The 14,085-nt window shown below is 40.5% G+C and overlaps 3 protein-coding genes and 1 long non-coding RNA gene across 5 annotated transcripts in view; 3 read left to right on the plus strand and 1 right to left on the minus strand.

Moving 5' to 3' along the window:
- LOC124269730 overlaps positions 1-7,709 on the plus strand; it is a 32,974-nt gene extending 25,265 nt beyond the window's left edge. For both annotated transcript variants that reach the window (XM_046704756.1, XM_046704757.1), the window contains 5 exons: positions 540-581; positions 1,333-1,466; positions 3,456-3,516; positions 5,621-5,805; positions 7,483-7,709. In XM_046704756.1, the coding sequence (XP_046560712.1) occupies positions 540-581; positions 1,333-1,466; positions 3,456-3,516; positions 5,621-5,805; positions 7,483-7,608 (548 nt within the window). In that variant the 3' untranslated portion in view covers positions 7,609-7,709. The remainder of the gene's footprint in view (positions 1-539; positions 582-1,332; positions 1,467-3,455; positions 3,517-5,620; positions 5,806-7,482) is intronic.
- The window catches only part of LOC124269731 (palmitoyltransferase ZDHHC12-A-like), a 35,446-nt gene continuing 25,959 nt past the window's right edge, over positions 4,599-14,085 (minus strand). The window contains exon 6 of the transcript XR_006896592.1: positions 4,599-4,644. The gene's annotated coding sequence lies outside the window, so the exon portion shown is untranslated. The remainder of the gene's footprint in view (positions 4,645-14,085) is intronic.
- Positions 8,226-10,976, plus strand: LOC124269733. Its single transcript, XR_006896593.1, has 4 exons — positions 8,226-8,401; positions 8,952-9,114; positions 9,191-9,264; positions 9,375-10,976. It is a non-coding gene; the product is annotated as an uncharacterized LOC124269733 (long non-coding RNA).
- Positions 11,916-13,295, plus strand: LOC124269720 (repetin-like; the record flags this gene model as incomplete). The annotated part of the gene is made up of 2 exons (XM_046704747.1): positions 11,916-12,780; positions 12,853-13,295. Coding segments are annotated over 2 exons (1,179 nt in total), but the record flags the coding sequence as incomplete, so codon positions are not given.

The raw sequence follows: 14,085 nt of genomic DNA on the forward strand, positions 1-14,085 counted from the left end.
GAAATGAGTAGTTTTAATGACAGGGTTTCATTTGTAACGATGCCTATAAATGATTTATGCATTTGTACCCCCCTAGGGTATATGTGATCTTTAAAAGTCTAGAATTAATTGCCTCAATTTGATGATCATCCTATAATCTGTACTTTTTTAGAGCAAATACATGTGAGTTATGGTAGCTATATACATGTAGTTGGAAGAAGGCATTTGTTGGTGTGTCCAACTCTTCATCATAATATTGCTGCAGTATTTCTATCAGCAACTTAAACCTGTCATTGTCCTTACATACTGCGTAGCAAATTGAAACTAAGACCTGTCAACCAACTTGTCACATGACAGAATTTCCATGTTCTTTTTCTTTCTTGGGGCGGTGGGGTAGCCTAGTGGTTGAAGCATTCGCTCATCTCACCGAAGACCTGGGTTCGACTCCCAACATGGGTACAATGTGTGAAGCTCATTTCTGGTGTCCACCACCGTGATATTGCTGGAATATTGCTATAAGCGGCGTAAAACACTCACTCACTCCTTCTCTTTCTGTATAGGTATATTACAGCCAACAGAAGCTGAGAAACTGAAACTTGAAGGTAGGATTATTATTTCAATAGGTTCTAAGAGAAAACAATTGACACAATTATTGTATTTGAAACAACAGATGTCTGCTAATTCAGACACATAAATATGATTTTAGGAATTACAAATTTAATTATCTCTTTGTCTCCGTATATAATTTTGGCAAAAATGTTGGGGCGCGGTGGCTGGCGAGCTGGCTAAGGTGCCAGGCTAGTGATCCAGCGAGGTTGAGGTGTCGGGATCGAGCCCACCTGTGACCGGGTGTAAAAACCTTGGAGTCAAATTTGTTTGCAGACTCTTTCAGTGTTGTCTCAACCCCTAGTGCACAGTACACAACCCAGCGCACTTAAAAGAACCCACGATTCCGTTGGTATGTGACCAGATGGTGGCCACATGAATACGTGCCAACACCTAGTTGCGGGTACAGCAATGTGCAGTCAACTTGGACAAAGTACTGTGACTATGTGTCCCAGTCCACCCAGCTGTGAATGGGTACCTCGTTAGGATGAGAAAGCCACAATAACTTGGTGTGCCTAGTGGCTGCAAGAGTTGTATACTCCCCAGGGAGTTGAGATTGATAACACGATGTGCCGTTGAGATTGACATCCAATGATTGAGAGAGAAAAAATACCAGCGCCTTGAGCAAGCACTTGTTTCCTGGATATGTGCGCCATATAAATATCGTATAAACAACAAATGAAACAAAGAATGGTTAAACAACAACACTTTCTCTAATTTAAAAAATAATTTTTCCTTATTACCCAGAATGCCTGGAGCCCACCTTTGTGATGGAGGAACAGTATGTTTCTCTGTGTCAGCAACTGCCCAACTACTACACCACCTGTGTCCGCAACTGCCAGCTATGTCACACGCTACAACTGCCGACATCGACCCCTGCTGTGAGTATATCTTCAGTGGAAGGTGGGTCACTGATGAGGGCTATGTCTCAGGTTAAAACGCATGTCATCGGTTCCCTATTGCGCAGGTCGATGCTCATGCTGTTGATCACTGGTTTGTCTGGTCCAGACTCGATTATTTACAGACCGCCACCATATAGCTGGAATATTGCTGGGTGAGGCGTTAAACTAACCTCAGTCAGTCACTCACTCAGGTTAAAGATTCACTCCACACACTCATGGGGTAGTGGGGTAGCCTAGTGGTTGAAACATTCGCTTGTCATGTTGAAGATCCGGGTTTGATTCCCCACATGGTATGATACTATCTAGTGCATGTAGCCCATTTCTCATGTCCTCTATTGTAATACTGCTGGAATATTGCTAAAAGTACGTTAAACCTCACTCACCATGAGTCATTGTCGTGTTTATTGTCAAAGTAATCTTACTGTTGATAGATTATAAATCTGTCTTTGTAATTTGATTTTTTTTCTGAATTGTTTTCTGTATTTTTAATGTGAGCATATCCTTAAACCAAACAAAAAAATGAAATGTTGTAACTGATCAAAAGCAGGGCTCCAGATAATTTTTCAACATCAGGAGTACGTACTCCATATTTTTTCACTACAGGAGTACTGGAAAACCTTAAGAGTACATTATTGTTTCGCTTCATATACTCATGCCAATAATGGTTGCCACCCCCCTCCCCACACCCACACCCCACACCCCTCTCCAATAAAAAAAATTGAAGGGGGTGACAACCATTATTGGCATGAGTATATATGCACCACAGCATTGATAGTCTTGTGTATACAGGTCAATAAACAATAAACCAATATTTTCCTTCAGATAAATTTGTCTGTAAGTGATTCTCAGACCGTACACTATTGCTGTGGTGCGTACCTGCTACGTTTTCTAAATTATTTGCTACCGTATTGTGCATATTTTTTATCCATACATACACCGATACGGCCCTTATCTGGAGCCCTGAAAAGATTCTTTTATGTCTTTAAAGTACCCACTATCCCGATACAGTGAATTTAGCTATGGACTGAATGCACTTCTTACCATTTTAAATGTGTATTTGCATGGATATTTTACAGGACAAAAGTAGTGCATCCCACAATAGTCTATTTTCTTATTTTACAGGTTCTCTTGGTACTTAAAGGGCTGATATTTTAAAACATAGTGTTAATGTTAATTTCAGGTTTCGAAAATATGTTAATATAATATGCAAACAAAAAGTACAAATATATAAAATAATTCCAAGTATACATGTTTTGTTTCTTCCCATTTCACTTTTACAAATATCAGATGAACCTGTAAAACAAGTAGATATATTTGACTTGATCATCTTTGTTTGGATTCTGAGAGAGTTTTTTAAAAGAAATTGTGGGGCGGTGGGGTAGCCTAGTGGTTAAAGCATTGGCTCGTCATGTTGAAAACCCGGGTTTGAATCCCCACATGGGTACAATATGTGAAGCACATTTCTGGTGTCCCACGGCGTGATGTTGCTGGAATATTGCTAAAAGCGGCGTAAAACCAAACTCAGTCAGTCAGTAAAAGAAATTGTTCCAGAAAATGAATAAGAACTTTTGGCTCACATGTGTTTTCTACAGAATCGCTGTTCCTATGACATGTTGCAGGGCATGAAAAATACAAAAATGAATTTGTTCAATTCCTCATTTCAGACAAACAATTTGAGTGGCTTAAAGTAGTGAAAAATATTCCCTAACCTTAATGGTCAGTCCCTTAAAAACAAATAATGTGATTGTATAGTTGTCTTAGATAGTTGACAGCAAATGGGTAGTTTGCACTCACAGTCTGATCCATCCTTGGTTACTTATTATGATTGATTGATGCTCATGCTGTTGATCACTGGATTGTCTGGTCCAGACTCGATTATTTACAGACCGCCGCTATAGCTGAAACATTGCTGAGTGCGGCGTTAAACCACAACCAAACAGATCCTTATTGTATGTTGTTTCTTTCCAGTGGCCGAGAAACAGTTTGTTGTCTGTTTTTGTTTCCAAGCATGGTTTGAAAGTTGTATCAGGTAGTTTGCTTATAATTTTCTTTGCTAATTTTGTGATGCCTTGTCAGTATTTCGTGGGTTGTTAAGAGATGTAGTGTAGCTGCAAAAAAAAGGGAACTACAATTATCACCTATATTCATGAGTCTGTTCCATAAACTACTAAATATAATGTCTTAAATTTGCCTTAGGGACCGTTCATAATTTATGGCAAGAGGGGGTGATGATGATTTTTATGGCAAAGCATGTACAATGTGAATGACCCCCCTAAAATTTATGTACAAAGTAATTCACACACTCTCTCTCTCTCTCTCTCATCACACCCTCTCTCTCTCTCTCTCACACACACACACACACATTTGCATATCATGTACAAAATCAATTATCACCCCCTCCCACTTCCCATAATTTTTCAGCACAAATCGTTTAAAATTGCTGACCCCCCTAATATATGTGTACAAAATTGATTCCCCCACCACCACCACCCCAGGACAAAATGGGTGACACCCCCACCCCACCCTGAAATCTGAAATCATCATCATCCACTCACTCACTCACTCACTCACTCACTCACTCACTCACTCACTCACTCACTCACTCACTCACTCACTCACTCACTCACTCACACACACACACACACACACACACACACACACACTCACACACACCAGCCATAAAAATTATTAACGGTCTCGTATAAGGCTACAAATATTGCTTTGGGGATGTCTAAATGCATTGTATTGTTTCCGGTAATAGCTTGAGTCACTGGTTAAAAACAGTGACTACACTGCCAAGTGTCTGTATTCACAGGCATAGTCGGAAAGTTGTGTATATGATTGTCTGGTCCAGATTCAATTATTTACAGACTGCCACCATATAGCTGGAATATTGCAGTGAACAAAGAAACAAATAAACCCATGAAGTATTGACAATAGTTGTGATGTTTTATAGATGATTTACTTTCATTAATATGTCAGTCCACACCTGTGAGAATTATTTCATAATCTAACAAACCCACAGTATCACTCACTCACTCCTGTAATGCTTCCAACATTGCTCCTGAGGCAGTCTAAGTAAACTTAGGCTCAGTATTATTCGTTACACTGCTATACTGAGTCTTACAAAACCTTATGGAAGGTCGCGTCAGGTAACCTTTTCAATTGACCAATCAGAACACAGCTTACCAAATCGCTGAAAGTTGACATTCGCACATACCTTTTGAACTTTTGAAAAAGTTTTGCAGCCGAACGATTCCGAATGCTATTTTCCGTATGATCGCTTGCGAGTGATGCACATGGAGCACGCCACAAGAGTGAGTAAACAGTCGCAGAAAATAGCGTTTTGTCAGTATTCAAGGGTGTCAGCTTGCGGAAATATTAGCTAAGGATAACCATGTCAACAGAAACCCAAAAGCGTATATTCTGCAGGTCATATATCTGTGTTTTATGTGGGTTTTCATTTGTTGTGAGATCAGTGTTGGTGACCGGGGAAGATAAAATCCATTTTGTAAGTCCCGCCGAATCCTAAATAGTAGCCGTTGTCTGATTGGTTAAATCCGTTCGGTTGTCTCGCGTTCGATTGGACGGTCATAGGTCGCTCAAAGGTTACTTGACGCGACCTTCCACAAGGTTTTGTTAGACTCAGTATAGCAGTGTAACGAATAATACTGAGCCTAAGTTTACTTAGACTTCTCCTGAAGCAGAATATGTCCTGGGCAGGAATTTGTGTGACCCTGATGATGATTGCTCATTGCTCATCTGGCATAGATTACTTATTGAGGGGCAAGGATGGCCGTGTTGTCTAAGGTACCCCATTTTTGTCCAGAGTTGCCTCCCTTGGACATGACAGAATGCTAAAAGTTTGGGTTTGAATCCAGCTTCAGTTATTTTCATAGACTTTTCAGCAGCATATCCTTGCTCATGGGTTTAGCTGATGTGGTGAAAATCTGAGACCTGCCTCACCTTGGGCCTTCTTCTCACATTTAGCTCAAGGTCCATTTTATTGGAACACTGTTCAAATTGACATTAAGCCCAGCTCAATCACACAGTAATAGTTTATGTTGCAAGTGTTTTTGTATGTTATAGCTGTAAATGGCCACCATGACTGACCATCTGCGTGCCTGTTGCAGACAATAGTGAAGAGCTAATCATATCATGGTATGAAGTTGTGCAGTGGGCATGGCATGAAGGGGAGAGAACTCTAACATACACAGTACAGCTACAAGAGTGTTCTCCCCTTGTTGAGTTACGTCTGATGACCATCCAGGCTGAATATCTTCTGTCAGCCACAATGGAAGGAGTGTTTTCACTTATGGTCAGTTCTTACTCATTCTTCTTTTTAGTAAATTTGTCAAAAAACATTTCACCAACAATGCCATCTGTAGTATAGGGAAAGATATACACGTAGTGCAGCTTTACGTGGGTACTGGGATTGTTTCATACTTCTTTTTCAAAGCAAAAACAGATGTAGTCTTCGATCTTGGTTCTTCTGAGTTTACACATTTTGTGGAAGTCGCGGTGGCTGAGCGGGTTAGGCGGCTGACTTTGAGTGCTGGCGATTAGGTGCCTGACTCTGAGAATGTGGGTTCGAATCCTGGATGAAACAAAAACGTAAAAAGTAGTAGAATTTGTACTTTGCTAAGAAAGTGTAATCCCAAATAGAACATGTTACATCATTTTACACATCCTCTCATTATTTCCATCATTTCCTGCACACACACAAACTATTTCTAAACAAAAATGAGACTAATTATTATTGTGACAGTGGTTGTCTGCTGACTGATGTAAATATAACAAAATATAATGATGTTAGATTACATTATACCGGTAAATACAGAATAATGAGGGTCTATTTTTACGTACGGCAGACAGTCCTTACATCGAAAATATTACCTACCTAACTTGCTAATCAAGCTTAGTCATATTATCTTTACTGAAGCGCTCGCAAAATATTCACAAAGTGACTAAAAATATAATCTCATATAACCGTAGATCTCCATAGATACATCAAGCTACATTTTGGCAGGGAGACCCACAATGCTCTAGATATTAGTGTCTCGGCAGCCAAGGATTATTTTAAGAGGTGAAACAAGGAGCCTTATACATAACTGGAAAAGTCATCATATAGGCTTTAGCATAGTGCTCCAACAAAAAAGGGCCATGTAATTACCTGTGCAGTGTTGTGTCCCTTAGCATGGCAGGATGCTATGATAATTGCAGATTTGGTTATGATCAAAGGATAAGGCGAGAACTGGTTGAGTAGTATCATTCGTAACTACTCGTGTCATTCCGGCAAGCCAGATTGCGTCTCGTACCCCTCTCGTGGCCATGTTTACGACTGGGCCCTGTCTAAGCGCAAACGGGCATGGAGATGAAAATAGTCTAGTGCTATTACCAAGGGAAGATAACTCTGAATTTCCAAACATGGCTCCTAGAATATCCTATATCCCGTGGGCAAAACAGCAATACAGTCATTCCCTTTGTAAATATGTTTCAGGATTTGAAGTTGCTGATCCTTTAGCTCAAAGTTTATGTTTATATTGTGCTTTGCATAGTTCAGCGGAGTTTCAAACTTCAACGGTGCCGCCATTTTCATGCTTCGAAATGCGGTTTACTACGAGCGATTTGATTGGTTTGCCACAATTCTTGGCAATAATGGCGTTTGATAAGGGTCCGAATCTTCTTGTAGGTCACGGAAAGAGGCGAGTAGTTACGAATGGGGTATTCTGTCTGAACTGTAGCACTGTATCACAGTGGGCTACCATTAAACATGCACACACGTACAAATTCACTTGCATGCATTTGTATAAGGGCAAATATGTTGAATGCATAATTAAACATCTTTGTAGACATGAATAATTTTACCAAGGTTTTGTAGAATCTAAACCCACTATGAACAAGATGGATGCCAGTTAGAGAGTTGTATGTTGTAGTTGACTTAAATGTCAGATATTGCTCCCCCTTCGTAAGAATATTTTGAATATTGCTCCAGGCGGATGACGATGATGCACCAACATTCCACGCCTCCATGATCAGCATGCAAGCAGACGGCAGCAAACAATGGAGCAACTGCCTGTTTGAACCAGCTAAAGCAGCAGAAAGCAAACGTCAGATGTAGCCTACGATGTTTGGCAGCTTCGTCTTTCAGATTTTGCCTGTGATATTTTTCAGTGTGTGGTGTTGAATTTTTGAATGAATTATTTTTTATCATAAGTATTATTCAGGAAGGTATACCATTTTTTAGAAAATGAAAGAGAATTTTGTGTTGTGATGAACATGTTCTAGAATTTCCTAGGATTCAATGATTTGTTTAGTGTCAAACACATGTATGTATATCATAAAAAAACAATCAAATTGTGACATTTGTTATCTCAATGTGTCTTTTAATCATGTTATTATGTGTTTCAAAATAATGGTCAGCTAATATTTCTTCTCTGACCACCTTAATATCAAACACGTGATGCTGTACTGTTTGAGGAGGTTGAGCCGATTCAGGTAACCAGTGGCCGTGAGCACATGTTTCTTGCCATTGTAGATACTAAGTAATAAGTTAACTATGCAGGAAGCCTTCAGTGAAGGTGTTACATATGTGTGTATGACTTGCCTATTTAGATGAGTTCTGTGTAGGTAAGACACTCCTGTGTTGACATGGCTTTCTTGTTTGGGTAAGATGTAGGTATAAGTTCTGTGTAGGTATGAGTTCTGTGGAGGCATGGCTCACCTGTGTAGGTATGAGTTCTGTGCAGGCATGGTTCACCTGTGTAGGCATGACTCACCTGTGTAGGTATGAGTTCTGTGTAGGCATGACTCACCTGTGTAGGTATGAGTTCTGTGCAGGCATGGCTCACCTGTGTAGGGATAACTCACCTGTGTAGGTATAAGTTCTGTGTAGGCATGACTCAACTGTGTAGGTATGAGTTCTGTGTAGAGGTATGAGTTCTGTGTAGGGATGACTCACCTGTGTAGGTATAAGTTCTGTGTAGAGGTATGAGTTCTGTGTAGGGATGACTCACCTGTGTAGGTATAAGTTCTGTGTAGAGGTATGAGCTCTGTGTAGGGATGACTCACCTGTGTAGGTATAAGTTCTGTGTAGAGGTATGAGTTCTGTGTAGGGATGACTCACCTGTGTAGGTATAAGTTCTGTGTAGAGGTATGAGTTCTGTGTAGGGATGACTCACCTGTGTAGGTATAAGTTCTGTGTAGAGGTATGAGTTCTGTGTAGGGATGACTCACCTGTGTAGGTATAAGTTCTGTGTAGAGGTATGAGTTCTGTGTAGGGATGACTCACCTGTGTAGGTATAAGTTCTGTGTAGAGTTCTGTGGGATGACTCACCTGTGTAGGTATAAGTTCTGTGTAGAGGTATGAGGGATGACTCACCTGTGTGAGGTATAAGTTCTGTGTAGAGGTATGAGTTCTGTGTAGGGATGACTCACCTGTGTAGGTATAAGTTCTGTGTAGAGGTATGAGTTCTGTGTAGATATGACTCACCTGTGTAGGTATAAGTTCTGTGTAGGCATGACTCAACTGTATAGATATGGGTTCTGTGTAGGGATGACTTAAATGTGTAGGTATAAGTTCTGTGTAGAGGTATGAGTTCTGTGTAGGGATGACTCACCTGTGTAGGTATAAGTTCTGTGTAGAGGTATGAGTTCTGTGTAGATATGACTCACCTGTGTAGAGGTATTAGTTCTGTGTAGAGGTATGAGTTCTGTGTAGATATGACTCACCTGTGTAGAGGTATTAGTTCTGTGTAGGCATGACTCAACTGTATAGGTATGGGTTCTGTGTAGGGATGACTCAAATGTGTAGGTATGGGTTCTGTGTAGACATGACTCACCTGTGTAAGTATGAGTTCTGTGTAGGTATGACTCATCTGTGTAGAGGTATGAGTTCTGTGTAGACATGACTCACCTGTGTAGGTGTGAGTTCTGTGTATGCATGACTCACCTGTGTAGGTATGAGTTCTGTGTATGCATGACTCACCTGTGTAGGTATGAGTTCTGTGTATGCATGACTCACCTGTGTAGGTATGACTTACCTGTGTAGATATGACTCACCTGTGTAGGTATGACTCACCTGTGTAGGTATGACTTTCCTGTGTGATCATTATTTATGGGTGTGGGTATGTATAACTTCAGTTGGTTACTTGGAGCAGGACAACATTTAATTCTTTTGTTTGTTTTAAACATGTTATTCATGAGAAAAGGGTTTCATTTTTTATTAATGGAACTATGAAATGGGCATGTACTCCTATAGCTGAAGTGTTTCCAATTGCACATTTTGTTGCTTTATATTGTTTATGCACAGTATACCTGCTGGTAAATCTCTTTAAGACATTTTGTCACTCTGTGGCTGTAATGCTGCCTCTTTGAAAGTCAGCTTTTATCAAAGACACGATCATGGAAAAATATAGGCCTATCACGACTTTTAACTATTATATTTCTAAGACATGCAAGTGTTTCTTTTAAAAATTCTTGTTTTTAATTAAAACTTTTATGACATTTTCCCCCAACACTTCTTTTTTTTAAGTGCTATTTTGCCTGTTCTATCAGGCCAAAGGACTTTATCAAACACCATTCTTTGATCAATGAATTAAAATCGAGCACAAATTAAACACCTTTTGAAACTAGTGGTGTTCTGATTAATTGAAATAATCAAAGATTGGTCGCAGTGACCGAACGACCAAGCAATCGATCACATTTTCTCATAATCAAACACATACAATTTTGGATCTACTGTTTTAGCGTTTGAAACACTTGACGATGGAACATATCTTAGAGGTTGTCAGGACCTGAAAACATGTTTACATCTTAGACAACTCCTACTGAAGGGTCATGACTGAATATTTCTTGAAGACTCCGGGAAGTTTATGTTCATGATATATTAGTCATCACTTTAGAGTAGCAAGTTGCATCAAGTTATACTTATTTGCAATAACAAAACTTGAATAAGAAAATCTGAAAAATGTTGCTTACCATTTTTTTCAATGATACCTTGTTCGTAATGAACCAATCATCAATTGTGAGATTTCGACCAATACCAACACTATAAGCAGCACATGAGATGTAACTATGGTTAAACATGAATAACTATGGTTATCTCACACTATAGCGTGACTATTGTTATCTCACTCTATATCATATGTATGGTTATCTCACACTATAGCGTGACTATGGTTATCAGACTAAGGTTATCTCACTATAGTTATCTCACTCTATATCATATGTATGGTTGTCTCACAGCTGTTATCTCACTGTAATCATGGTTATCTCACTCAATGCTGTAACTAAAGCTATCTCACTCTGTGCAATAACTATGGTTATCTTACAGTCTAAATAAACTTAGGCTTAGTATTATTCGTTAGACTGCTATACTGAGTCTAACAAAACCTAGTAGAAGGTTGTGTCAGCTAACCTTTTGGACTGACCAATCAGAACACAGCTTACCAAATCGCGAAAGTTAACATTTGCACATACTGTTTGAACCTTTACCTCGAAAAAGTTTTGTACCCGAACGATTCCGAATGCTATTTTCCGTACGATCGCTTCTGAGTGATGCACATGGAGCACGCCACAAGAGTGAGTAAACAGTCGCTGCAAATAGCGTTTTGTCAGTATTCAAGGATGTCAGCTTGCGGAAATATTACCTAATGATAGCCATGTCAACAGAAACCCAAAAGCGTATATTCTGCAGGTCATATATCTGTGTTTTATGCAGGTTTTCATTTGTTATGAGTTTTGTGTTGGCGACCGGGGAAGATAAAATCCATTTTGTAAGTCCCGCCAAACCCTAAATAGTAGCCGTTGTCTGATTGGTTAAATCCGTTCGGCCATCTCGCGTTTGATTGGACGGTCAAAGGTTACCTGAAGCGACATTCCACAAAGTTTGTTAGACTCAGTATAGCAGTGTAACGAATAATACTGAGCCTAAGTTTACTTAGACTGGGTTATCTTAATGTACAATTTAGAAATGAGATTCAATGTATTGAACCAAATATACTTATATGTACCTTGTCCTGTCATTTTATTGCAAGATTCAGATTTTATACCATTGATTTATAACCATGATTGAAGACCTGTTGCCAAGCTATGTGTTCAATGTTAATGTTTTTTCTGTGTTCATTTGCTTTATGGAGAGATAATGTAGCTTAGTGGTTAAAGTGTTTGATCATCATGCAGAAAACCTGGAATATTGCTAACAGTTCACTCACTCACTCACTCACATATTGACTCACACACTTACTTACTCACTCAGTATGGGATTGTGTGATGTCACGGTATGTTCCAGATGTATGATGGTGGCAGTTAATTAACAGTGTCTGTGTTAGTGAAACCTTGGGTTAATGGTTTCTCCAATGGTCCTTGCCTTAAAAAACTGTGATCTTTTTCAATCAACTCGGTAGCGAAGACTTATCTGACTAAAAACATGAGGAGAGTTTCTACCACTCATCTGACCAGAAAGGTCAAAAGAGTTTCTACCACTCATCTGGCCAGAAAGGTCAAAAGAGTTTCTACCACTCATCTGACCAGAAAGGGCAAGTGGGTTTCTACCACTCATCTGACCAGAAAGGGCAAGTGGGTTTCTACCACTCATCTGGCCAGAAAGGGCAAGTGAGTTTCTACCACTCATCTGACCAGAAAGGTCAAGTGGGTTTCTACCACTCATCTGGCCAGAAAGGGCAAGTGAGTTTCTACCACTCATCTGGCCAGAAAGGTCAAGTGAGTTTCTACCACTCATCTGGCCAGAAAGGTCAAAAGAGTTTCTACCACTCATCTGGCCAGAAAGGTCAAAAGAGTTTCTACCACTCATCTGACCAGAAAGGTCAAGTGAGTTTCTACCACTCATCTGGCCAGAAAGGTCAAGTGAGTTTCTACCACTCATCTGACCAGAAAGGGCAAGTGAGTTTCTACCACTCATCTGACCAGAAAGGTCAAGTGAGTTTCTACCACTCATCTGGCCAGAAAGGGCAAGTGAGTTTCTACCACTCATCTGGCCAGAAAGGGCAAGTGAGTTTCTACCACTCATCTGACCAGAAAGGTCAAGTGAGTTTCTACCACTCATCTGGCCAGAAAGGTCAAAAGAGTTTCTACCACTCATCTGACCAGAAAGGTCAAGTGAGTTTCTACCACTCATCTGGCCAGAAAGGTCAAATGAGTTTCTACCATTCATCTGACCAGAAAGGTCAAGTGGGTTTCTACCACTCATCTGACCAGAAAGGTCAAATGAGTTTCTACCATTCATTTGACCAGAAAGGTCAAGTGGGTTTCTACCACTCATCTGACCAGAAAGGTCAAATGAGTTTCTACCATTCATCTGGCCAGAAAGGTCAAGTGGGTTTCTTTCACTCATCTGGCCAGAAAGGTCAAATGAGTTTCTACCATTCATCTGACCAGAAAGGTCAAGTGGGTTTCTACCACTCATCTGGCCAGAAAGGGCAAGTGAGTTTCTACCATTCTTCTGACCAGAAAGGCCAAGTGAGTTTCTACCATTCATCTGGCCAGAAAGGTCAAGTGAGTTACTACCACTCATCTGACCAGAAAGGTCAAAAGAGTTTCTACCACTGCCTGGCCAGAAAGGTCAAAAGAGTTTCTACCACTGCCTGGCCAGAAAGGTCAAGTGAGTTTCTACCACTCATCTGGCCAGATAGGCCAAGTGAGTTTCTACCACTCATCTGACCAGAAAGGTCAAGTGAGTTTCTACCATTCATCTGGCCAGAAAGGCCAAGTGAGTTTCTACCATTCATCTGGCCAGAAAGGGCAAGCGAGTTTCTACCATTCATCTGGCCAGAAAGGCCAAGCGAGTTTCTACCACTCATCTGACCAGAAAGGTCAAGTGAGTTTCTACCATTCATCTGACCAGAAAGGTCAAGTGGGTTTCTACCACTCATCTGACCAGAAAGGTCAAGTGAGTTACTACCACTCATCTGACCAGAAAGGTCAAATGAGTTTCTACCATTCATCTGGCCAGAAAGGTCAAGTGGGTTTCTACCACTCATCTGACCAGAAAGGTCAAAAGAGTTTCTACCACTGCCTGGCCAGAAAGGTCAAAAGAGTTTCTACCACTGCCTGGCCAGAAAGGTCAAAAGAGTTTCTACCACTCATCTGGCCAGATAGGTCAAGTGAGTTTCTACCACTCATCTGACCAGAAAGGTCAAGTGAGTTTCTACCATTCATCTGGCCAGAAAGGTCAAGTGAGTTTCTACCATTCATTTGGCCAGAAAGGGCAAGCGAGTTTCTACCATTCATCTGGCCAGAAAGGCCAAGCGAGTTTCTACCACTCATCTGACCAGAAAGGTCAAGTGAGTTTCTACCATTCATCTGGCCAGAAAGGTCAAGTGGGTTTCTTTCACTTATCTGACCAGAAAGGTCAAAAGAGTTTCTACCACTGCCTGGCCAGAAAGGTCAAAAGAGTTTCTACCATTCATCTGACCAGAAAGGCCAAGCCGAGTTTCTACCACTCATCTGGCCAGAAAGGTCAAGTGGGATTCTACCACTCATCTGGCCAGAAAGGTCAAGTGAGTTTCTACCACTCATCTGGCCAGAAAGGTCAAGTGAGTTTCTACCACTCATCTGGCCAGAAAGGTCAAGTGGGATT

This window comes from Haliotis rubra, unplaced genomic scaffold, assembly GCF_003918875.1.
Source record: "Haliotis rubra isolate DU_JTF1 unplaced genomic scaffold, ASM391887v1 Scf147, whole genome shotgun sequence".
In the NCBI taxonomy this organism is placed as follows: Eukaryota; Metazoa; Mollusca; class Gastropoda; order Lepetellida; family Haliotidae; genus Haliotis; species Haliotis rubra.